The 25,408-nt window shown below is 45.7% G+C and overlaps 1 protein-coding gene across 1 annotated transcript in view; it reads right to left on the bottom strand.

Annotated features, from left to right (window-relative positions):
* Positions 1–264: 264 nt before the first annotated feature.
* SLC25A1 (solute carrier family 25 member 1) overlaps positions 265–25,408 on the bottom strand; it is a 53,360-nt gene continuing 28,216 nt past the window's right edge. Inside the window, exons 5-9 of the mRNA XM_068242897.1 lie at positions 16,269–16,353; positions 11,811–11,915; positions 9,793–9,908; positions 8,655–8,728; positions 265–7,295 (exon numbers count right to left, since the gene is read on the bottom strand). Of these exons, the coding sequence (XP_068098998.1) occupies positions 7,181–7,295; positions 8,655–8,728; positions 9,793–9,908; positions 11,811–11,915; positions 16,269–16,353 (495 nt within the window). The 3' untranslated portion in view covers positions 265–7,180. The remainder of the gene's footprint in view (positions 7,296–8,654; positions 8,729–9,792; positions 9,909–11,810; positions 11,916–16,268; positions 16,354–25,408) is intronic.

The following is a 25,408-nucleotide window of genomic DNA, read 5'->3' as shown; positions in this document are numbered from 1 at the left end:
TTCTGCATTACCGTATGTGGTAATGCTTTATGAATCAAGGCCAATGTCTCAAAATCGATTCTTTTCTCGACTGAAAACAGATCAGACATGTCAGAAATAATCACCCGATTCCCATCAATCGGACGTGAAATTGCATTGTGTGTTCCCAGCATAAAATGGAGTTACTACACACCATTTCTGCTCATTAGAATTGCCCAAAATGTGCAATGTGTATATGTACAGGCACACCGTTGAATATTCTGATTAGAAATAGCACATCACTCGTTGTTTACTTGGAGTAAATCCAGTTTTATTAGACTTGGGTTGAGATGGATGAGCTGTAACATAAGGTCCGCCTTTGAATTCAGACAAGCAAAGATGTACAGACAAATGCATACAGACAGGCTGAGACTCAGTTACAATAGCATTCATGTAAACATAACATGTTTCAAGTACTGACATTCACAGGTATAAGTGGAATCCATGTTCATGAGGGTATCTTGGCTGCTGCAATCTATACCTCGTATATGATCAGTGGAATTATAAGACGACTTATAAAGTGTTGGCAGAGATACAGTACTAAGGCTATAGGCTGGATGGGCAGGAAAGTCACAGAGGATCTCAATCTTCATTTAACAAGATAATAAAATGTTAAAATGCAACACCCTGCGGGAGTTTAGCAGCCTGGTCTATTGCTGACCATGCAATCACTGGTGTTTCATCACTAGTGAGGAGACTGCAGGGCTGCAATCATCACAGGGCCCAATGTTTACTTCCACTTCAACTGATTCTATACCATAATGTACTTTACAGAGATATGACCTTGCTTTCCTCTGCTGCATTCACTATACTGTGCTCATCACAGTTTATTAGTTGAAAAAGAACCACACCCAAAGTGCAGAACATTGCTTTGGCCTCTGTTGCTGTTCCAACTCTTCATGTCACGTAACTGGGAGTTCCACATGTTTAGTGGTAACATTTTTGATGTGGTAAAGATTCAGAAAATGGTATAGTGAAAGGCCCAAGTTGGTAAAGAAAATATTTACTCACAATGCAGATTGCAGCATACCATTGCTGTTTCATACACAGAAATACTCAGAGACTCTGAAGCAAATAAAATTTGCCATTTTTACCTTGTTATTCGCTTCAGTAGTCTCATCAGAAGTAAACCTCTGCATCCCTGCCGCAAATCCCAGGCCAAAGATCCACGACCAACTTGGTTGTGGATTTTGCTGCGCTGAGAGGCAGAGCTTTTAGCTTCAGCTCTGCCTCTCCTGACGTCAATCGCCGCACGGATCTCCACCTCCCCCCAGGCGGTTTACGTTCTCTCTATGAAGGAAGACAGAGGGGCAGGGAGAAGCAGCGTTCCACCACGATAGACAGCAGTAGAGGCAGAGCTGAAGCTGAGAGTTCTGCTTCTTTCAGGAAGCGCCGTCCGGATTGCCCCCCCGGGGATTTGGGGGGTCTAAAGCGCTCGTTTTGCGTCGGGGATGCGGCGGTTTACTTCTGATAAGAGTACTGAAGCGAATTATAAGGTAAAAATGTAAAAAAAAATTTCACTTCAGTCTCTCTTTAAAAAGAGTCTGAAGCGAATATAAATTGTTCTTTTTATCTGCTGGATTTCGCTGCCTGGGGAGGCAAAGCTTAGCGCTGTAGCTCTGCCTCTAACAAAGTCAATCTACGTGCGGATCTCCGCCTCTCCCCGCCCCTCTCTGTGAAAGAAGACTGAGAGGGGCAGGGAGAGGCAGCGATCAGCAGAGATTGACTCCGGTAGAGGCAGAGCTACAGCAGAAAGCTCTGCCTCTTTCAGGAAGTGCTCTCCGCATTTTGCCCCGGGGATTTGGGGGGTAGAAGGCCTTCGTTTTGCCGCTGGAATGCAGCGTTTCACCTCTCCTCATACTCCATAAGCTAACTAGCAGGTAAAAAGAACAATTTATATTTGCTTCAGAGTCTCTTGCAGCAATTCAGGGCATGCAGAGAGACAGATAAAGGCATTGTGAAGAATAAATTCATAAACATAACAGTTTGGCTTTCTATAACTCACAATTTTCTGTACAAACTATACAAATATAGATCACATAAATAAATATCATAATGGTCAATAAAATATGTATCATTATGTACCATATATGCCTTTTTTATACTGTACTCTTCTATTTACTCCATATACACTGTACTTTCCATCTACCTGCTCCACATAAACAGAACATAACCTGCCTAGTTCAGGGACAAGCAAGAAATATACAGGATAATGACAAATTATTTTTTGCACACATCTTTGGTTATCTCTGCTATGCACAAAACACAAACAAAATTAGGACTAACATTCATAGACATTTGAGTTCAATTTACTTTAGGTTTATAAGAAAACCATGTCCTAGCTCTATAATAAAATTCAAAACTGGACTTAGGCTGAAGAAAGAGGTCCACGGACACTAGCAACTGCAGTCAGCTTCATGTTAAACTTATTTCAAACATGTCAAGCAGGGCTCAAAAGTCCATGGATACTGGCCCTTAGGCCCGGTTCACACTTGCGGTTGTTTGCCAAACGGACCGGATGACCTGACCGGATCCGGACCGGAACCGTACGGTTCTGATCCGGATCCGATCCGGATCCGGTCAGGTTGCATCAGGTGTTCATCAGGATGCGATCCGGATCCGTTTGGCAAAAGTAACGTAAAAAACAAAAAAAATGTTGGGGTCTGGGAGGTCAGCAGAAGGGGGACCTGTGGAATCAGGCCCTCTGCTGTTTAGCACTCACCTCCACCTGCGACATGCTGCCAACATCTCCGGATCCGGATCCAGCTGTGCTGCTCCACTCCAAAATGCTTGCCCATGTGTCCCCATCCAATATCGCCGCAACAATCCGCATAGGAAGTGGGGTAGAACATCCGGATTTCTCAGCCAGTGTGTTGTGCGCTCTCCGGTTCCCATTGGTTTGTATTGGCCGGATGGTGCAGTCCGGCTCCGCCCCGGATACGGCTGCCGGAGGAGCCGGATCAAAAAATAGCGCATGTTGGAACGGAGGCCGGAGTCCGGATCCGGCCCGGATCCGGCAGAACGGACGCATGTGAACGGACGCATAGGCTTTCATTGCTATGCCGTGCGTCCGTTCCGTCCGTTCTGCAAGCGGTGCGGCTCCGGCACGGCGATTCCGGACGGCCACCGCTAATGTGAACCGGGCCTTACACATTCTGGGTTTCTTTATAAAGTTTCTGACTGTCGCATAGATTCTACTAGGAACTGCTCTTGTGTCCCAGTACATATTTTAACATGCTGCTTGTAAGGAAAAGAACATATGTAGTCAGACCTATTGCATTTTTTAGTCACTTCCATATCACTTCAATGTCATATAACACTTAACAAAATCTAACATTAGGCCTTCACAAATCCAGAAGAAAAAAAAAATGTACAATGCCCAGTCCAGATCCCAGTACTCATTTGTCTAAAACAGAATAAAAAAAAAAAGCTGTAAAATGTTATCGTTTGCTATGTTCTTTTGCTTTTTCTAATAAAACAGACCCATTCAACTTTTAAAAGACATTTCCTCTTATTGAAAATCAAACAGAATTCAATTTCATAACTTACATATTAGCACTTTCAGCTGGCAGTGAAGTGGTTAACAGTCAGGAATGAGAAGGCACATTCTCTGTCTCCCTCTAGTGGCAGGTCATAGGAACTGAGTCACATAGGTGCATATGTCGCTATTACTTTGGCTGCTAGATTGTTGTTTTTGGCACTTAAGTATATTTGATTCCATGGAGAGCACAGATATCACTTTGGCACAGTAAAGTGACACAACACTGCATGAACACACATTAATGAACACATGCAGGATGGCTATAAAATAGGCACACAGCAAGGGAGGACCCAGCTGCCTCGCAAACTGCATAAAACAGGGAGACAGGATATGCCTAAAGACAATAAACATGTTATCACAACCTTAGTGCACATATTTTCTTTTACATAAAAACTATTATTTTAAAATAATTAAAATATTTTCTAAGTATAAATATCTTTTCCTTCAACTAATCACAGCTGGTCACTAACCCTGAATATGATCCTTAGCTTTGCAATATATTTGTAAAAGTTCAAGACTCAATGGGTAATGTATGGGTAAGATACAAAAGCCTAGAGTAAAAATGTAGGTTCACTCAATCTAGCCAAGTACATCAATGCTCACAGCCCAATGCGGTGTGTGTAGCGAGCACCAACAGAGGGATAACATTCTATGTACTATGACCCCAGGCGCTCTTGCACACTCGAGTGTTTCCAATGAGTAATTCTAAATCGAGTCAGCAACATCCGTAGTATGAATTAGCTCTTTATTCAATGGATAGCTGGATACAGGAAGCATCATGCTTATAATCATTGAATTAAGAGCTAATTCATACTGCAGATGGTGCGGACTCGATTTTGGATTGCATCAATGTTCACAGGGAAGGGCTATCAGTTGCACATAGCAGCAAACAAACCCTAAAACAAAATTAAGGCAGTAGATGAACATCACCATTAGAACAGAGATCCCACATATCCACAGAACGGTGACCCTCAGAGCAGCAACAAGGCCAATCTAATTCTGGGGTTGCTGCATTAACAGTGGATGGTAACCCATCCTACACAAAAGATGAACAGATCTACAGTGAGACATATCTGGATAGTCAAAACCTTCAGAATAAACCTGCCTGGTGTTGCCCTTTAGGCCAGAGAGCCAGAACCTTGCAGTAAGCAGTCAGCTACAGTGTGGTACCCCCATGACAGTCCCCTGTGTCACTGCTTGCACCCACTAAACTGAAAGGTTGTAGATCTGCTCATGGTTGGTGTAAAACATGTTTTTGCATCCACCATTTGCTTTGACATCCCAGAGTGAGACTGACCTTTATATATATGGATATGTGAAACCAACAATCTCTCTTTTATGGCCCATACACACGGGCTACAACTGTCGCTGCAAACACGTGGCACGTGCACGTTGCGGCGACAGTTGCCCCGTGTGTATGAGGCCCGCACCCCGAACTGTTGCCGGAAACAGCAGTTGCTGTGCGATTGGAAAGTTCAATCGCACGGCAACTTCTGTCGCCGCAACTGTCACTAGTCCGCCGTGTGTATGCAGACTAGCGACAGCTACCCATTCACTGCAGACGGAGTTTCCGGCGGGGGGCCGAACCTTCGGCGACAGCTTCCGCCGCGTCTCTGCCTTTGGGTGGAGCGGTTGCCGAGCCGTCGCGCACACGTCCCCTGTATGCTAGCGATAGCTACAACGGTCCCCAGTGTGTACCCAGCATTACTGGGAAAACATTTACCAAGGTTCTCGTGAACTGGACAACATTGTAGGGCACTGAAAGATTATTCAACTTGAAAAGTTCAATTCCAAGAGTAATTATAATTTACACTTATCAACAGGATAGCTTTCACAATGTGTCTCTTAATTTTGAATTTAGTTGTTTTTATGACTACCTGGAACCAGAACAGCAATAATAATCTGACACAGGTCCTAACCCTTCCCTGCCCTACCTAAATCTAACACTTTTATATGACTGGGGTTCTGCTTTAAAGTAAACCTGCAATGACTGATATCTGGAGGCTGTCATTCTTGACCACCTAATGACCCACTAGTTACATTACATTGCTGCAGTAATGATCCCCTGCATATAACAATTACTGTACTAAGTATGGCAAATCATCAGTTCTACCTTTGCCCAGACTTTTCTGATCTACATATTTGATCCAGTTTAGTGGCAAACCTGCATTATACTGATAGTAAGTGTACATTGCTCTTCACTAGATGAATGTAATGTTGCTTGTGAAATGTGTGCATTCTGAATAAAAGCAAAGTAGACCCAGTTACACTCGGAAGCATAGTGTGGCCAACAACCTACTGATATAGTTTTCACACAGTGGCAGAATGATGCACAGCACTGATATTACTAAAACAACACACAACTCACTATCTATCCAATCGTGATCATATAAAATGGCGAGTATACAGTGGTGAGAGCTAAGGACACACCTGAATGCACATACGTTCGACTCTCCCTGCTGCCGCTAAAATCCCCGGTGGTGTTAAATACTATTCCCCCTTTGAGTTGCCACAACTCGGAAGATGTAATTTGGTGTCTGGCAACCGCCGGAGCCCCAAATTACCCTTACACCTGGTGTTGGCGCTTTGCTGAATGCATAGAAAATGTGCATGTACCTTTGCAGACGTTTGTTTGGACACTATGCATGTATGCAGAAAAACATTTGCGTTTTTCCACAGCAGCTTTCATAAAAGACAGAATGAACACACCCACTGTTCCTGGGAATGCAGCATGCGGGTTTACTATGGTGGGGAATTATTTTTGCTTCTGGCTGACTTACCTCCTTGGTCCTATTTCTACCATGAAGCTGACAATTATTTTAGTCCTAAAAATAACCCCAAAGTCAGAGGGATATAGAGGATGCCATATTTGTTTCCTTTTAAACAATACCATTTGCCTGGCAGTCCTGCTGATCTATTTGGCTGAAATAGTGTCTGAAGTACACCAGAAACAAGCATGTGGCTAATCTTGTCAGATCTGACAATAATGTCAGAAACACCTGATTTGCATGCTTGTTCAGGATCTAAGGCTACAAGAATGAGAGGATCAGCAGGACAAGCAGACAACTGGTATTGCTTAAAAGGAAATAACTATGACAGTGTCATTCTAACATCAGTGACCAGATGGCAAGGACTTACTTGTACTGGCTTCAAGTGACAACATGGCTGAAAGCAACACCTTAATTTTTCCAGACTCAAGAGCCGCCACTTGTTTCTTACAATGCGGAGGACGCATGTATTGCTGATATACAATGATTGATATGTAGTGAAAAGTTTGAGGAGGCACATTTTACAGGGATGAGATAAAAAGAATAAAAAGTAAAAAAGAAATTAAAAAAATTACAAATGTAAAACCCTACACCTCATTGAGTATGAAAGCTTTTTTTACCCCTTCATTTCATTCCTATAGTCTTTGCTGAGTGGCCTCCTATCTTACACTTTGGCCAGAAGACGAGGGTTCAGCTGTGGAAAAATGCTGGAGAGTGTTTCTTCAGGAATGGGAGGCACTGAAGCATTTAAGTATCAGGGGATTAGGCTAATATTAATTGAAGTCTTTGGCACCCACAGGATCTTTTAATGGTGGCAGGACTGGTTCTTCCACCAAAGATCTCTGGAAAAACCTCAGTCAGTCTTCCAGACCTTGTTTAGAACCTTCACCACTTCATCATAGATAATGAAGACAATGGCCACGTCTAGGCATACGCGTCCAAGGCGAGGAACAGTCCCCTTGTAGAACCTAGTGGTGCAAAGAAGAGTCATTTAAAACACTAGCAGAATAACTTGAAACGATTGCAATGATTACATTAGCAAAACCATGACCACAGAAAGCAATGCAAATGACTGAAGCACAGTATGCCCACTAGAGTGAGCTGTCTGCGCCTGTCCCTGTCCCCCCCCCTCCCCCCCCTTGGAGTGCTGCGTGTGAGCCAGCCCTGAGCGCCAAAGCTTAGGGTGGCCCATGCTTCACTCCTTTCTCATGTGTTGCTCCCAAGTCGTGCTCATGTAGCAGAACACAATGGACCTAAAGGTAAGTGCCTGATTTTAAATATTGGGAGGCAGGTGCGGGCGGCTCTTCCCGGCGCTGGCCATGCTTGGGGGGTTGCCTGCTCTTCCCAGCCTCCCCCTCCGGGCTGCCGCTGTGATTCCCAAGCAGTGAGAGGGCTTGGGGCTCCGCGGTTGTATGGGGGCATTGGGGAGCCTCCACGTGATGCACCTGGATAGTGCTAATGCAGCATGAACCAATTCCCGCAGGGCAACCGCTTTGCGGTATTAGTTTTAGACCCTGCACAATTTGGCATGCGAAAGCAAATGCATATTTGCATGAGCAAGGTCTCATGATAAGCCAATTAGGCCAAATTTGCAAAGCCAGATTTGTCAGGTTATAAAACTTAGTGTTTGATGCACACATTAAACTCTCTGTGTAGTTTACCCACTAGAGGGCTCTCAGACAAGCCAGCTGGTCAGTACCATCTCTGCTAACAATCTGGTGTGTGCTGGATCATCCTCTCGGATGAGTGCATTATACTCATCCCATTGGAAGAAACGCAAAAGTGATGTCACACTCCCTGCCCCCACCCCCCAAGGAACTGAATGCACCTGTACAACAGTTGGCCCAGAACGGTCACCTGAGGGATCGTTGTCCCAAGCCCTGCAGGCAACATGGGGTGTGTGTGTGTGTGTGTGTGTGTGTGTGTGTGTGTACACTGCTTAAAGCGGACCTGAGCTCTTGCACAGGAGAAAAGCTAAACACAGAGAAATCCACCCTGTGTGTGTTTATAGAGAACAGCATGTCTAATTCTTGCTCATTTGTAAGCAATGAGCCAGTGTAATTTGAACTGTCAGTCCACTGCCAAGTTGTGAGCTAATATGTAAACACTGGAGGTTAACCCTTTCTGTGCTTTCAGCAAAACAGGAAGTAACCACACTGTAGTATCTCTGTAGGAGCTCTATAAGCTGTAACAAGGAAACGTTTTTCTTTAAGTTATTATGCTGTTGCTCATCTTTTAGGGCAGAGGGGAAGTTTTGCGTTTAGGTCTGCTTTATGTGAGTGAACTGGTATGGAAGGTAACACACTGATAAAGTCCTGATAACTTACGCTTTTGGACCCTCATACTTCATGATCTGATATGCACAGTCAAATGTACTTTTGTATTTATGAGCTTCCAGGCCCTGTAAAATATATGAATCGAAGATGGACATAAGAAAATGGTCATATTTTTCTCTTTAAAAAGAAAATTTAACTTGAGTTATAAAATTGGCATAAATAAAAAGTGTAATGTTTTTAAAAACGTTTCCAGTAAACTCAAATTGCACTTCTTCACATCCATGGCAACAGTAGTCTATAGGAATGGAGACAATTGAAGAGGACAGACACCTCTCGTCTCTTGAAGCAAGCAAGAAGACTGCACTTAAAAAGGAGAGGTGTCGCTTTGCAATCAACAGAAGAGGCTTTAATAAACTAGTAGATTAAGATCAGGTCCTGGAGTAGAACCCCAAAACATATCAGACTTACAGAAATTTTACACACCTTGCGTTTTCTTGCACAATTTTTATTTGTATGGCAAATGTATAAGAAGTCTTAGGAAGACCCCAGTACAAGTAGCCAAGATGGGTTACGTTTGTAATAGGTTAGCACATATGCGAACATGGCTGCGCAGTAGCATGGCATTGCTCATGGACGAGCGACTTTGGCTTATTGCGCAAGCGCAGCTGTACTCGCACAAGTGCAGTACGGCCGCACTCATACATGGCAGGTAGTGCGACTATGAAAACATAGCTCGTTGGCGATGCTCATCAGGATTTTATGTAAGAACAGTGGACACCTGGATGGATCTCGAAGCCACGGGAACACCAAAAAGGTTTCCTTATACTGAGAGAAGTATGCAATTTTTGGCTTTCTTTTCTGTACAGATTTACTTCAAGCTGCAAAAAGGTGCCATTTCATAAAGCTTCCAGGCTCATGTCCAATATGGTATAATAGCAGTACAGTGAATACAAGCTCTCAGTATTTGGGTCAGCTGATATAATAAACAAAGCAGCTTCTGTAAATAACTGCCCTTGTTGATAAAGATGTTTGAAGTAAAAACTGGCTTAGCATTGGCCCAACAACAACCAAGCCTATTCTTTATTTCATTTTCTTTTAAGTAAGAATCTGACTGGTCAGTGTGAGACACTACTTATTAAAACTAGCTAAGTAATCAGAAGCAGCATTATGCTTATTAACACTGTATTACCTGCATCCTAGTCTTCACCACATCCAAAGGAGTGTTGCCAAACACACTGGCAGCTCCAGCAATGGCTCCAAATGCTCCTGTCACCAGTGGGTTCATGGGCTTGTTAGGGTTGTCACCTAAGACAATGAATTAAACATGTCACTGGATGTCTCTGTAGACAGAAAAAATAGCCTACAACAAGACAAATCATGAGCTAACTGAACCTTCCTTAACACACTTTACATGTAGTTTTGGCCTCAGCATGGCAAGGTAAGAGAAATTAGCACGGACAGGTATTGAATAGTAGAGAGTAAGCTAGTACGGGCAGGACTAGCTGACCATTCATCTATCCATCTTACAAACATGTGCATCTATCTATCTATCTATGTGCCTCAACTTTCAAGCAGGAAGAAGAAGTAGCGCCCTGCCCCCAGGGCCGGACCAAGCAAGAAGAAGGGGCCGGTCCAAGGAAGAAGAAGTAGCGCCCTGCCCCCAGGGACAGTCCTAGACTTGCCGCCGAGCTGGAGGGTGTAGCGGGCAGGAAGGGGGTATTGGGCACAGCGGCGGGGAGGGGTCGGACCCCGCCTCCCCCTCACCTGGGTCTCCCATCTGCGCTCCCCCTCTAGCTTAAGTTCAGCAGCAGCCGCCGCTATTAGTAAGAGGCAGTGGGTGGGGATGACTCACCTCTTCCGCGTTCCAGCGTGCGTTCCACTGTCCTCACTTCCTGCAATGTCGTCCACTTATAATACAGTGGGCGGCATTGCAGGAAGTGACGACGGTGGAACGCGGAAGAGGTGAGTCATCCCCGCCCACTGCCTCTTACTTATAGCGGCGGTGGCTGCTGAGCTTAAGCTGGAGGGGGAGCGCACATGGGGGACCCAGGTGAGGGGGGTCCAACCCCCCTCCACGCCGCTGTGCCCAATACCCCCTTCCTGCCCGCTACCCTCTTATGCGGCGTATGCTACACCGCGAGTCCGCTAGTTATTCATATTGAGCTTATTTCTACATGTAAATGGTTTGTAAAATATTGCCTGTTACAGTGCCTCAGAAGAGGTCAGAGCTATGTTAAAGGGGAACTGAAGAGAGAGGTATATGGAGGCTGTCATGTTTATTTCCTTTTAGACAATACCAGTTGCCTGGCAGCCCTGCTGATCCTCTGCCTCTAATACTATTAGCCATAGCCCCTGAACAAGCATGCAGCAGATCAGGTGTTTCAGTGGTTCAGACTTATAAGTCTGATCTGACAAGACTAGCTGCATGCTTGTTTCTGGTTTTAATCAGATACTACTGCAGAGAAATAGACCAGCAGGGCTGCCAGGCAACTGGTATTGATTAAAAGGAAATAAACAGGACAGCCTCCATATACCTCTCTCTTCAGTTCCCCTTTAATGGATGGATAGTGTACTGGTTAAGGGCTCTGCCTCTGACAAAGAAGACCAGGGTTTCGAATCTTGGCTCCTCCTGTTCATTAAAGTGAACCTCCGGACTTAAAATCTACTCAGCAGAACTGAAAAGGCTTGGTGTTTCTTTAACAGTTTCACAGCATCAGAACTTTGTTTTTCTTAAGCATCATTTTTAGCTGCATTCTTAGCTAAGCTCCACCCATCAAAGAAAAAAAGCCCAGGTTTTTTCCCCTGATGCTGTGCAGAGCATGATAGGATTTCCTATGTTATTCACGTTGCCTAGCAACTGGGAGAGGTGCTCAGGACACAGGACAGTTGGAACTGTGGAACTGTGTCTCATGCTCCCTGTCACCTCCTTTCAACCAAAAAGATGGCTGCCATCATGAAATCAAACATTTGCCTGTTCTTTTAAAACAGTGTGGGTAAGAGATTAGATTACCTATCTATTTTAATTAACATAACTAATGTAACTTAATGATAGTATGTTTGTTTAGGCTGTAGTTCCTCTTTAAGTCAGTGCCTATTCAGCAAGAAGACCTTGGGCAAGGCTCCCACTCAACACTGCTACCACCTACTGAGCACACCCTAGTGGGTGATTGCAATGATTGCTATGAACCAGATAGTGAAATCATATACCTCTGTACCAGTTCCGCAGAGAAGTCATGACAAAGAAGCGGATGGCTTGGTTAGATCCCTGCTTAAGAACTGTGGCTGTGAGTCCTTGATATGTCCCTTTGATGCCTACAGAAAAAGCACGACAAATAGTATTAGCGAGGCTAATAAGGCTGTCCATTCACTCCAATATAGCAGATAAAATGCAATACTGGGATACCAGGAATCATAAGATATTGCAATTTATTATGGAACAAGGGTAGATATATGTACCGGTATATTTTCATTTCCTGGACAAAGTGGATGGCTACTATCCATACTATATACACAGTATTTCTGCAATATATAAAACATTTACACCAAGGCAAGATTTGGAATGCCGAAACTAAAAGCTAAAACATAAGTCAGAAACTAAACAATAAAAACGCCTCCCTTATAGTCAGTTCACACTTGTTTCAAAACTGTATCCGTGGCCCCGTTTTTTTGTCTTAGGCAAAAACAGAGCCACAGATACCAATGTTAAAAATAGCGTCCGTCTGCACACATGAAGGGAGGACAAGTTTTGACATATGATAAAACGGACTGGAAACGTATGCTGCAAAAGCACGTTTTTAAAAACGGATCAGTTTTTTAGAAAAACTGATTCTATAAAACGCAATCCGATCTGCAACCTGACAAGTGTGGACTGAGGCTCACTGCATAAGTACTGAACAGTGCAGATCTGTTACTATACAGTATAGTACAAAGTAAAATTGTATATTTGCCAAGTATTAAGATATGCTCTCACATTTCTATTTCCGGTTCTAAGCCTGAGCTGAAGGTAAAAGTACATGATACAACTGTAAGAAGGCGTGTTGACTTGATTAACAAATGCAGACAGAACAAAGTCTATTACTTTGAATTGGCAGACCTAGCCTAGTTGATATAAGGAAGTAGTAAATAACACAAGAAACAAGACACAGATATTCATATGAAATGAGAAAATACTGCTGTTCCATATACACACATCATTACAAATCACATACAAATACAAGGTTTTTAAAGGGAATATATAGTATTCTGGGCATTTTTTTAAATGTATTGTGTCCGGCACTAAAAAAAAATAGAAACATGAAATATTACAAGAGTTTGGTGCAGCCCGCAGTGTTGGACATACCTTCCGCACGAGTCGAAACGCTGTCCGTCCTCCATCGCCGTCTGCTGGCTCTTGTGCTTGGCAAAACTCCGGGGTTCCTGTATGTCACATGACATACAGGAAGTATTCCGTGCATGAGAGCCTGCAGGAGGCGAAGTGGATAGACGGGCATCGCTGGACTCGTGCTTGAAGCTATGTGTTCAGAACTGATGCAGCTTGGGGGACAGAGGAGGCACAGAGAAACACAAAGCAGGCACAGAGACACAGAGGGGGCACAGAGAGAGACCCAGAGGAGGCTTAAAAGAGAGACAGGGGGACAGAGAGGGAACAAACAGGCAAAAAGGGGGAACAAAGCTCGATTTGAATGAATTTGTGAATTAAATCTAAATCGCAATTTCAGACGGAAATCGCTCAATGCAATTTTTCCCTAAAATCGTTCAGGCCTACTATACAACATACAATTTTCCCGAGAGATTAAACCACTACGATCGATTGATTTCCAGACAAAACCAGTTGACATTATGGATCAGACTGGACTGTTATTTTGTGGCCAAAAGGTGGCATTTATGTTCAGTGGCATGTATCCCCCAGAGATTGTAATGGGCCCCCAGGTAACAGTGCTTCCCTGGGGCCCTTGCAGACGATTAGCACAGTGGAGCATACGGGCGAGGATCTGCCTGTGTATGCCAAGTTTTACAAAGCTTGCCAGTCAAATCAACAAGTGGAGCTCTAAACATCATGAACTGAAAACTAAACTAGAACTAAAAAAAATATAGTATTTGACGTAATAAATAAAAACGCATTTTAAAAGAAAATCACTACATATTCCCTTTAAAAACATTAACACACAGTAATAAGAGTATCACAATTAAACCCCAACTCTGGTCATGAAAATTAAAGGACTCATTTGGCATCACCACTTGCCTACAACAAGATTCACAGTACTGTTAAAACAACAATTATCTTAGGCTCTCAAAGTAGCGGTTACATGGCCACGCTACCCTTTTTCCTAGAGTGACTGAGTGTGAGAGTGTGTAGGGCTTACATGACCACGCTACCCCTTTTCCTAGAGTGACGGAGTGTGAGAGTGTGTAGTGGTTACATGACCACGCTACCTCTTTTCTTAGAATGACTGAGTGTGAGTGTGTAGCGGTTACATGACCACGCTACCTCTTTTCTTAGAGTGACTGAGTGTGAGTGTGTAGTGGTTACATGACCACGCTACCTCTTTTCTTAGAGTGACTGAGTGTGAGTGTGTAGCGGTTACATGACCACGCTACCCCTTTTCCTAGAGTGACTGAGTGTGAGTGTGTAGCGGTTACATGACCACGCTACATTTTTTCCTAGAGTGACTGAGTGAGTGTGTAGCGGTTACATGACCACGCTACCCCTTTTCCTAGAGTGACTGAGCGTGAGAGTGTGTAGCGGTTACATGACCACGCTACCCCTTTTCCTAGAGTGACTGAGTGTGAGTGTGTAGCGGTTACGTGACCACGCTACATCTTTTCCTAGAGTGACTGAGTGAGTGTGTAGCGGTTACATGACCACGCTACCCCTTTTCCTAGAGTGACTGAGTGTGAGTGTGTAGTGGTTACATGACCACGCTACCCCTTTTCCTAGAGTGACTGAGTGTGTAGTGGTTACATGACCACGCTACCCATTTTCCTAGAGTGACTGAGTGTGAGAGTGTGTAGCGGTTACATGACCACACTACCGCTTTTCTTAGAGTGACTGAGTGTGAGTATGTAGCGGTTACATGACCACGCTACCCCTTTTCCTAGAGTGACTGAGTGTGAGTGTGTAGTGTTACATGACCATGCTACCCCTTTTCCTAGAGTGACTGAGTGTGTGAGTGTGCAGTGGTTACATGACCACGCTACCCATTTTCTTAGAGTGACCGAGTGTGAGAGTGTGTACCGGTTACATGACCACACTACCCCTTTTCCTAGAGTGACTGAGTGTGTAAGTGTGTAGTGGTTACATGACCACGCTACCCCTTTTCCTAGAGTGACTGAGTGTGTAGTGGTTACAAGACCACGCTACCCCTTTTCCTAGAGTGACTTAGTGTGAGAGTGTGTAGTGGTTACATGACCATGCTACCCATTTTCCTAGAGTGACTGAGTGTGTGAGTGTGCAGTGGTTACATGACCACGCTACCCATTTTCTTAGAGTGACTTAGTGTGAGAGTGTGTAGCGGTTACATGACCATGCTACCCCTTTTCCTAGAGTGACAGTGTGAGAGTGTGTAGTGGTTACATGACCACGCTACCCCTTTACCCAGAGTGACTGAGTGTGAGAGTGTTTGTTGCGTATGTCATTCAATGCCCCCATCAGGGCATACATATGAACGGGCCGCTGGGAGACTTGGGTGCAGGATACAGCCGGTATGGCTTATCCTGCTGCTGCACAAGTTCCCGGCGGCGTTAAGGGCCTGAGCCCATTAACGCATTTGTACGCAGTTGTGCACAGTTGTGTCCGCTTTTCTACATCTGTAACATTGATGTGTTGCTGAAAAGCGGACACAACTGCGCACAACTGCGTTAGTGGGCTCAGGCCCTAAATACTATTCCCCCTCTAGGTCCATGTGGATAGTGGGGAATAATGTAATTCGGCTTCCAGCTATTACTGGAAAGCGAATGAGTGTTTTAGAAGTAACTTCAGCTCAGTCTTCTGATGGCGCTGAAGTTACTGACTGTGCGCCGCTATAGCCGTAATTCCTATTACGGCCTATGGTGGCGATGGCTGCACCCAAATCTCCTGCACTGTAATCACAGTGCTAGCCATCAGGCACCTAAATAAGTGTGCATGTGACTCAGTTAACCACCATCATTCAGGGAAAGCTGGTATGCAGTTACCCAACCACTCATTTTAGAGCCTTAGTACTTTCTACTTTCCTTTTTGTTGTAATATTGTAGATGGGGCATTTTAATATTGCTGCAATGAGCTGATCTGTAAGATGATAGCTTTCATATTTATATCTGAACATTAGTGTAGCTCTGCTTCAAGATACTGTACGGAGATAACACAAACACAAATAGGAATACAGAGGCAAACTACCCCAACACTTTCAGTTCAGTCACACTGTGTAAATCCCAGGGGACTGATTTCTGTATTTCCACCTGTGGTGTTCCTCTCCTTACAATGTGGCCTCCTCCATTTCTAGAAGGTAAAAAAGTTTTGATGTAATGGCTCCAACTGACCTAACTCCAGTAATTGCAGAATATAATAGGTGTTAATGAAGTCTGCTAAGGCTGATTGGCCCCACTGTGAGACTATAATCAGGGAGTAGCAAGTTCAGCTTTAGTAGATTACTGATGAAAAAGAACAGATAGAGGGAAAGCTTATACCTTGAACTCTAATTATCTCCCTTACTCCATGGAAAAAACCTCGGTATTTAGGGTTCGGGGAGCACTGGTCATGAATAAACTTCACCTATGGGGAAATAATAATGAGTTTTCACAGTACAAAGATTTACCCTACAAGCTGCTCAATTTGAACAATTATTTACCTGTGTCAAAAACTGTATTATAATGCATATTTTATAAGTGAAGGCATATAAACAACCAACTGCGCTATCCTGCATTTTGGAGCACTGCACAATGTGACCAAATCCATAGAAAACAAGTCTTTTCTATCTGTTGTACTCATTCATACCAGCACAAGGTAAGGCTCCCTTGCACACTGCATGCGATTCAGATTCCGCTTTATAATCGTTTTTTACATCCAATTCCGATTTTTAATCTTTACTGCTTGCTGCATTTTTTTATCCGTTTTTCTGTTGAATGTATTCAGGGAAAATCGGAATTGAAAATCGGAATAGGAATCACAAAACGGATTTGCAGTGTGCAGGGAGCCTAATGCAGTGTAGCAGAGAAAAGCTCTGCGTGCAGCTCTTCCGGGTGTTGCCATATTCCTCCCATGCTGTATTGATGGAAGAAGACTGAAGGCTTTGTACAGCAATACCTAGCACTGTTGTCAGTAGGCCCAAACATAAACTGTGGTAATATGATGCCTAGAACTCTTTCCTTGATCTTTTATGACCAAAGACAAGTACAGATGTGAACAGTGAACAGTTGATGGAGCTACAGTACCACATGTAAAACAGGCAAGTTCCAGACAACAAGCTGCCACATACACAGAGGAGACGGACTAAGAGCACAAGAAGGACACAGCTTTGAAGCAACACATGGTATATGGAGGCAGTAGATATGGCTGCCTACCTATACACAAAATTAAAAATGGTAGAAAGCAATGTTTTTAAGTACAGGTACTTGTTTCACTTTACTAATGTTTCCAAAAGTAAGGATACATGTAATATAAGCATAGTATATGTTAATCTAGTGTATGTGGGTGTTGACATCTCTACACCCCTTCCCATTGTCCTTAAACATGCTGCATGGTTTTCTACCCTGTAAGGACAATTTATGGTTTTACTACATGTGCCCTTACTTTGAACAGAACTGGAAAAGTGACAGGTATTATGTAAGGTATAAGGCCTCATTCACATCAATTAGCGCAGATGGATGTGCGATCATAATGCAACGCATACGATCGAACACCATCTGTGCTGCTATGCGCTGCTGATCCAATTCACTACAGGGTCAGCGCTGTGATTCTTGAAAAATGCATGCAGCAGTGCGATTGCGCATCGCATATGATGGGAACGGTAGGGCTGTCTATGCCCATCAACTGTTCTTGCATGTCGCACACTAGATGCGCTGCCAAAATGCGCATGGCAGTGTGTATAGTCTGAACGAGTCCTAAAGACTTCAAGAGATGCAGCTTTTCCTTCATGGAATTAGCATTGCAGGTTTCCACTCAAGAAGCTCCAAGTCGTCCAGTCGAGATCATAATCAAGACATTATTAAGGTTATTGTTCATAGGAGAAAAGTAATTTATGGCTCATTTTACTCTGGAAGAAACGTACTTCTTATTTGTATGTGCTTTAAATTTTAAGATTTTCATGACCGTTTCTCTGAGGCAAGGCTCTCTCTCCATCCAGCCTAGCCCATTCCCTCACTCAACATAGGACTCAGATTATGCATTAATTTAAATAGTGTATCAAAAAAAAATGGCCACCATGGAACACAGATCATAAGGTGCTGTAGTGCCCCCAAGTGGAGGTCACCCTGATGCTGGCCATAGTGATGGGCGAATACCTGGATGTTCGGGTTCGCGAACGTTCGCCGAACATGGCCGCGATGTTCGGATGTTCACGCCGAACATAATGGAAGTCAATGGGGACCCGAACTTTCGTGCTTTGTAAAGCTTCCTTACATGCTACATACCCCAAATTTGCAGGGTATGTGCACCTTGGGAGTGGGTACAAGAGGAAAAGAAATATTTGAAAAAGAGCTTATAGTTTTTGAGAAAATTGATTGTAAAGTTTCAAAGGAAAAACTGTCTTTTAAATGCGGAAAATGTCATGTTTCTTTGCACAGGTAACATGCTTTTTGTCGCCATGCAGTCATAAATGTAATACAGAGAAGAGGTTCCAGGAAAAGGGACCGGTAACGCTAACCCAGCACCAGCACACGTGATGGAACAGGAGGAGGGCGGCGCAGGAGGAGAAGGCCACGCTTTGAGACACAACCCAGGCCTTGCATGAGGACAAGAAGCGTGCGGATAGCAATGCTTTTTACCGCCATGCAGTCATAAATGTAATACAGATGAGAGGTTCAATAAACAGGGACCGGAAACGCTAACCCAGCAGCAGCAGCAGCACACGTGATGGAACAGGAGGAGGCGCATGAGGAGAAGGCCACGCTTTTTGAGACACAACAACCCAGGCCTTGCATGAGGACAAAAAGCGTGCGGATATAGCAATGCTTTTTGCCGCCATGCAGTCATAAATGTAATACAGATGAGAGGTTCAATAAACAGGGACCGGCAACGCTAACCCAGCAGCAGCAGCAGCAGCACACGTGATGGAACAGGAGGAGGCGCAGGAGGAGAAGGCCACGCTTTTTGAGACACAACAACCCAGGCCTTGCATGAGGACAAAAAGCGTGCGGATATAGCAATGCTTTTTGCCGCCATGCAGTCATAAATGTAATACAGATGAGAGGTTCAATAAACAGGGACCGGAAACGCTAACCCATCACAGATGTTCATTGTTCATGTTACTTGGTTGGGGTCCTGGAGTGTTGCGTAGTCGTTTCCAATCCAGGATTGATTAATTTTAATTTGAGTCAGACGGTCTGCATTTTCTGTGGAGAGGCGGATACGCCGATCTGTGACGATGCCTCCGGCAGCACTGAAACAGCGTTCCGACATAACGCTGGCTGCCGGGCAAGCCAGCACCTCTATTGCGTACATTGCCAGTTCGTGCCAGGTGTCTAGCTTCGATACCCAATAGTTGAAGGGTGCAGATGGATTGTTCAACACAGCTACGCCATCTGACATGTAGTCCTTGACCATCGTCTCCAGGCGATCGGTGTTGGAGGTGGATGTGCACGCTTGCTGTTCTGTGGGCTGCTGCATGGGTGTCAGAAAATTTTCCCACTCCAAGGACACTGCCGATACCATTCCCTTTTGTGCACTAGCTGCGGCTTGTGTTTGCTGCCCTCCTGGTCGTCCTGGGTTTGCGGAAGTCAGTCTGTTGGCGTACAACTGGCTAGAGGAGGGGGAGGATGTCAATCTCCTCTCTAAAGTCTCCACAAGGGCCTGCTGGTATTTTTCCATTTTGACCTGTCTGACTCTTTCTTCAAGCAGTTTTGGAACATTGTGTTTGTACCGTGGATCCAGAAGGGTATAAACCTAGTAATTGGTGTAGTCCTGAATGCGCACAATGCGTGGGTCGCGTTCAATGCAGTCTAGCATGAATTGAGCCATGTGTGCCAGAGTCCTGCCAGAACCATCATCATCCTCTTGTGGGCGTTGTGATGCATCATAGTCGTCACCTTCTTCCTGGTCTGCTTCTGCTGACCATTCGCGCTGAATTGTGGAAGTCCAACGTGCACCGCTCTGGCCCTCGTCAGTGGTGGCATGAAATTCCTGCTCCAACTCCAGCTGTTCCTCCTCCTCTTCTTCGTCATAGCTGCTGGGGCCAGCGTTTCCTGAGTCAGATGGCCTGATGTTGGTACCATCACGCTGATCGTTTTCTCCTTCTGATTCCCCCAGTTGCATCATGACAGCTGTTTCCTTGATTTTCAACATTGACCTCTTCAGTAAACACAGCAGTGGTATGGTAATGCTGACTGAAGAGTTGTCACTGCTCACAAGCAACGTGGATTGCTCAAAATTTTGGAGGACTTGGCAGAGGTCCAACATGTTGGCCCAATCGGATCCACAGAAGCTTGGCAGCTGTCCGGATGCGCCTCGGTACTGCGCCGTCATGTACTGGACCACTGCACTCTTCTGCTCGCAAAAGCAGGCTAGCATGTGCAGCGTAGAATTCCAGCGCGTAGGGACATCACACAGCAAGCGATGGTGGGGGAGATTGAAGCGCTCCTGCATCTTGGCGAGTGCCCCTGAAGCAGTACTGGAATTTCTACAATGCTTGGCCACTCGTCGCACCTTCAACAGAAGATCGGCCACGCCTGGGTATGTCCTCAGGAACCGCTGAACTACTAGGTTCATCACGTGCGCCAAGCAAGGGATGTGTGTCAGCTTAGCCAACCTTAAAGCGCGAATGAGATTACTCCCATTATCACACACAACCATGCCCAGTTTTAGGTCCAGCGGTGCCAGCCACAAATCCGTCTGTTCCTTTATTCCCCTCCAAATTTCCTCCCCTGTGTGCTGCTTATCCCCAAGGCAGATCAGCTTCAGCAACGCTTGCTGACGCATGCCAACAGCTGTGCTGCACTGCTTCCACGATCCTACTGCTGCTGGTGCTGGGTTAGCGTTTCCGGATGAGGTACAGCTTTGCGATGCGTTGGAGGAGAAGGAGTCAGAGAGGTAGGTGCTGCTGTTGTTATCCAGTGGGAGGGACGGCGGTGCAGCTGTTTGCGGCGTGGGCAACACCCGCGCCGTAGCAGGTGAGGAATCGCTGCCAGGCTCCACAAGGTTCACCCAGTGCGCGGTAAGGGAGATATATCGACCCTGGCCGAACGCACTCGTCCAGGTGTCAGTGGTGAGGTGAACCTTGCAGGCAACGGCATTCTTCAAGCTTCGGGTTATTTTGCTGACCATGTGCTCATGCAACTCAGGCACTGCAGAGCGCGCAAAGTGGTAGCGGCTGGGAACCACGTAACGTGGGATGGCCACTGACTTCATGCCCTTGAAGCTGTTTGTCTCCACCACTCGATATGGCAGCATTTCGCAGGCCAGAAGCTTGGCTATGCTGGCTGTTACTGCCACGGCCCGGGGGTCATTTGCTGGCAATTTCCTCTTGCGCTCAAACATCTCCGAGATAGACAACTGAACCGTAGGGCTGCACACTGAAGGGCTGTTGGTTGTTGTGTTTGATGAACACTGGGAGACCTCAAGAGCACTACTCCGGAAAGTGACAGTGTCAGCGTCGTCTGAGGTTTGTGAATGTTGTGAACCACGCAATGGCTGGGCTACTGCTGCTGCTGAGGCGGGTCTGGTGGTGAGTCTGGTGACCCCAAGGGAGGCAGTGTTGCTGGTACCTTGTCCTGCCGCGTTTGCCCACAGAGTGGGATGTTTGGATAGCATGTGGCGGCTCATGCTGGTGGTGGAGAGGTTGTTAATACTTTTCCCCCTGCTCAGGCGGGTCTTGCACACCTTGCAAATCGCCATGGTACCATCAGTGCAGTCTTCAAAGAAAGCCCAGACTTTGGAGCACCTGCCTTGCTGGCGATTTCTGTTTGCGCCTCTAAGGAACTTCCACGCTTGTGGCACAAGGCGAACTCGTGCAGCAGTGGGTTCTTCAACAGACTCATCTGTGCTGCTACGACGGCGATGTTCTCGTTCACATACAAAATCTGGGTCTATGTCCACATTGTCCATACCCTCCTCTTCCATCTCCTCAAACTCGTCATATGTCATTGTGGGGGGCCGCCGCCGTGGAGTAGAGCTCCCCAGAACAACCTCTGCGCAGCTCACTCCAACGTCGTCTTCCAGATCTTCTCGGCCGACCTCCTGCAATTGCAACCCCTCCTGCCCAACTTGCTCTGGGATTTGGGTTTCAAAGTCCTCGGACTCGCCTTGTATTTCAGTGCGCGGTGCATTTCCCACAGTTAATGGTTGTAAATCTGGGCACAACATTTCTGGCTGTTCCTCCATTGACCTTTCAAAGGTGGAAGTTTGTTGGGCTGGGAATAGCTCCTGAGAATCCCCCATTGTGTCCTGAGGTAATTCTTCGGCCTGGTTATCTGGCAGTTGTGTGCGTGGTGTCGCTGCCGGTTGTGTCAGCTTTGTGCCCACTGGCTCCTTGTAACTGGCTGAGGACTCGGACCTCGTGCGTGATGTGCTGGTGCTGCTTAACCCACTGCTGAACGCTTGAGAGGTCATCCAAGTAATTATCTGGTCCTGTTCTTTTGGATTTGTGAGGGTTGTTGTCCTGGACAACATGGGCGGTATTGAGTGGTTTTCTTGGGTGCTCCCCTGTGGCCTGTACGTGAACCGTCAGGGGAAACACCTCTTCCCTTGCCCCTCCCTCTTTCACCGGCTTTCTTCCTCATTTCACTTATCCTTAAAGTACACGCTGACTGGCAGCAGTACAGTGGCAGTACAGAAATGCTATACAGAGGTGGGTGAGCGGTGTACCACTATTGCCAGCAGCGACACAGAGCACGATGCTATACAGTGGCGGGTGAGCGGTGTACTACTGTTCCCAGCAGACACAGAGTGGCAGTAAACACAATGCTATATAGTGCTGGGTGAGCGGTGTACACAGAGTGGCAGTAAACACAATGCTATATAGTGTGGCTGAGCAAGCGGTGTACTACTGTTCCCAGCAGCGACACAGAGCACAATGCTATACAGTGCTGGGTGAGCGGTGTACCACTATTGCCAGCAGCGACACAGAGCACAATGCTATGCAGTGGCGGGTGAGCGGTGTACTACTGTTCCCAGCAGACACAGAGTGGCAGTAAACACAATGCTATATAGTGTGGCTGAGCGAGCGGTGTACTACTGTTCCCAGCAGACACAGAGTGGCAGTAAACACAATGCAATATATAGTGCTGGGTGAGCGGTGTACACAGAGTGGCAGTAAACACAATGCTATATAGTGTGGCTGAGCGAGCGGTGTACTACTGTTCCCAGCAGACACAGAGTGGCAGTAAACACAATGCTATATATAGTGCTGGGTGAGCGGTGTACACAGAGTGGCAGTAAGCACAATGCTATATAGTGTGGCTGAGCGAGCGGTGTACTACTGTTCCCAGCAGCGACACAGAGCACAATGCTATACAGTGGTTTTGAGCGGTGTACACAGAGTGGCAGTAAACACAATGCTATATAGTGTGGCTGAGCGGTGTACTACTGTTCCCAGCAGCGACACAATGACTGGGGGGGACCCTGGCTAGCCCGGCTGGAGAGAGAACTACCCTGCCTGCCTACCCAAAGCTAAACCCACAGACAAATGGCGGAGAAATATCGTGGTTCGGGTATTTATTTACCCGAACCACGTGACCCGTTCGGCCAATCAGAGCGCGTTCGGGTCCGAACCACGTTTCCCGTTCGGCCAATCACACCGCTAGCCGAACGTTCGGCGAACGTTCGGCCATGCGCTCTTAGTTCGGCCATGTGGCCGAACGGTTTGGCCGAACACCATCAGGTGTTCGGCCGAACTCGAACATCACCCGAACAGGGTGATGTTCTGCAGAACCCGAACAGTGGCGAACACTGTTCGCCCAACACTAGCTGGCCACAGGCACAATTGAGTTACACTTGTTGGATGGCAGTTTTTATTACATAAAATGAAAACACCTGCAAAATCAAACTAACAGCTCAGCTGTTCAGACCAATGATTCCCTACGTCTGGGCACCGCACCGTTCCCCCATCTGCGGGAATTCGTTCCATCATGTGGTACTCATTCTCCCTCTGCATCCCCCCACAGCAACAGACGCATCGCTAGCCTGGAGACTGAGAACATGTCTGTACAGTGTCAGCAATGCTCTGTCATCCTGTGGGGATTGGCACACAATCCCTTGAGCCACAGAGCTCCTCCCGAAGATTCCCCTGTGTGTACGAGGTACCATTTAAAGTATATTCGCTCAGTTTACAATTCTACTACATAGATTTGGAAAGATTGGACAAACAAGATTGCATCATTAGTAGGTAACTTTATTGTGATCGTTCTTGATCAGATGCGACCATTCCGTAGAGTTGCAAATTTAGATCTGCTAAAACCATTGTTGGATCTCATTTCTACTGCAAACAAAAGAATATTCTGTCTTATCCAGTGCAAGGCAATCGAGCCCAAAAGTGTATCAGTTGGATCTTGTTTCAACTATGTTCCAATCCAAAGCGTTTCGCCACAGGTGATTCGGGGGGGGGAAACGCTGCCTATACCTACAATGGGCTGCCACCCAAATGGCACTGAGGTGTGATTCTGGACAGCATGCCGCAGATTCCTGCTGCATGCACCCGAATCCTTACAGCCGTGCATGGCACAGCTTAGCGATTCGGGCTGCGTCTTCGCAGCATGACGGGAGCTGTGGCCTAATCAGAAACGGCCGCAGCTCGTAGTGGAAACTGGCCCTTGCTCCAAGTAACTCATCAGGTTTCTGCTATTGAATGAAATAAATAGGATTAATTGCTTGGCATCTCTCACTAAAAACAAAACAAAAAAACTTACACTATGTACAGTCTAGTCATGAAATAGGTCACAGAGATCTTGCAGTATAATGTCACCTCAACTAAGTTGTAACAGATATTTGTAGTAACTACACAACAAGTAAAATTCAAAGAAAAAAAGCAGTAGCTACTGGTTCTAGAGATATTATCGCTAGTACACATTACTTACATGACACAGTCTAATTGGAAAACTGCAATATACTGTTTACTTAACAGAAGATTTGACTTTGAACAGTTTAAGTTGAATGACTGGACCTTATTTTTCACCTGTTACAGGGCCAGAGATAGCACACATGCTAACAAGAGGAACCTCTACGCAGTGTGTGTGACTACGCAAGAGACTTTAGTCATGTAACGAAGACCCCGGCATTAGCTGTAAGGTAGCGTGGTTCCTGCATGATTGATGTGAAAGAATGAATTTCCATGAGAATTTGCATGCCAGTGCACAGAGTGATTACTAATTTTGCTGTCTTATGTGCCACACCCCCTTTGGCACCTTCCTAATACATATTCAAGTGTCCTAGCTCAAGGTGAGGAGCATGGAGTTTGTGGGCCAGATTTATCAACGCATTACGGACAGTTTTTTCTTCTAAAACTGTTCTAACCAGCAGAAGAACAGTTCTGCATGATAGTAAGAAACGTCCCAAAGCCTGTGTAATAGCGGCAGTTCAGCATGGATTTCTAGAGCTACACTACAGTTAAGTGCAAATCCATTCCTTAACTGCTGCAGACTAAGAAGTGCTCATTAGCATTTCTACAGTGTAGGCTAGATGT

The sequence above is a fragment of the Hyperolius riggenbachi genome, chromosome 1 (genome assembly GCF_040937935.1).
Source record: "Hyperolius riggenbachi isolate aHypRig1 chromosome 1, aHypRig1.pri, whole genome shotgun sequence".
Classification (NCBI taxonomy): Eukaryota; Metazoa; Chordata; class Amphibia; order Anura; family Hyperoliidae; genus Hyperolius; species Hyperolius riggenbachi.
Note: the sequence above shows the minus strand (reverse complement) of the source record. Positions and strands in the feature narration are given on the sequence as shown.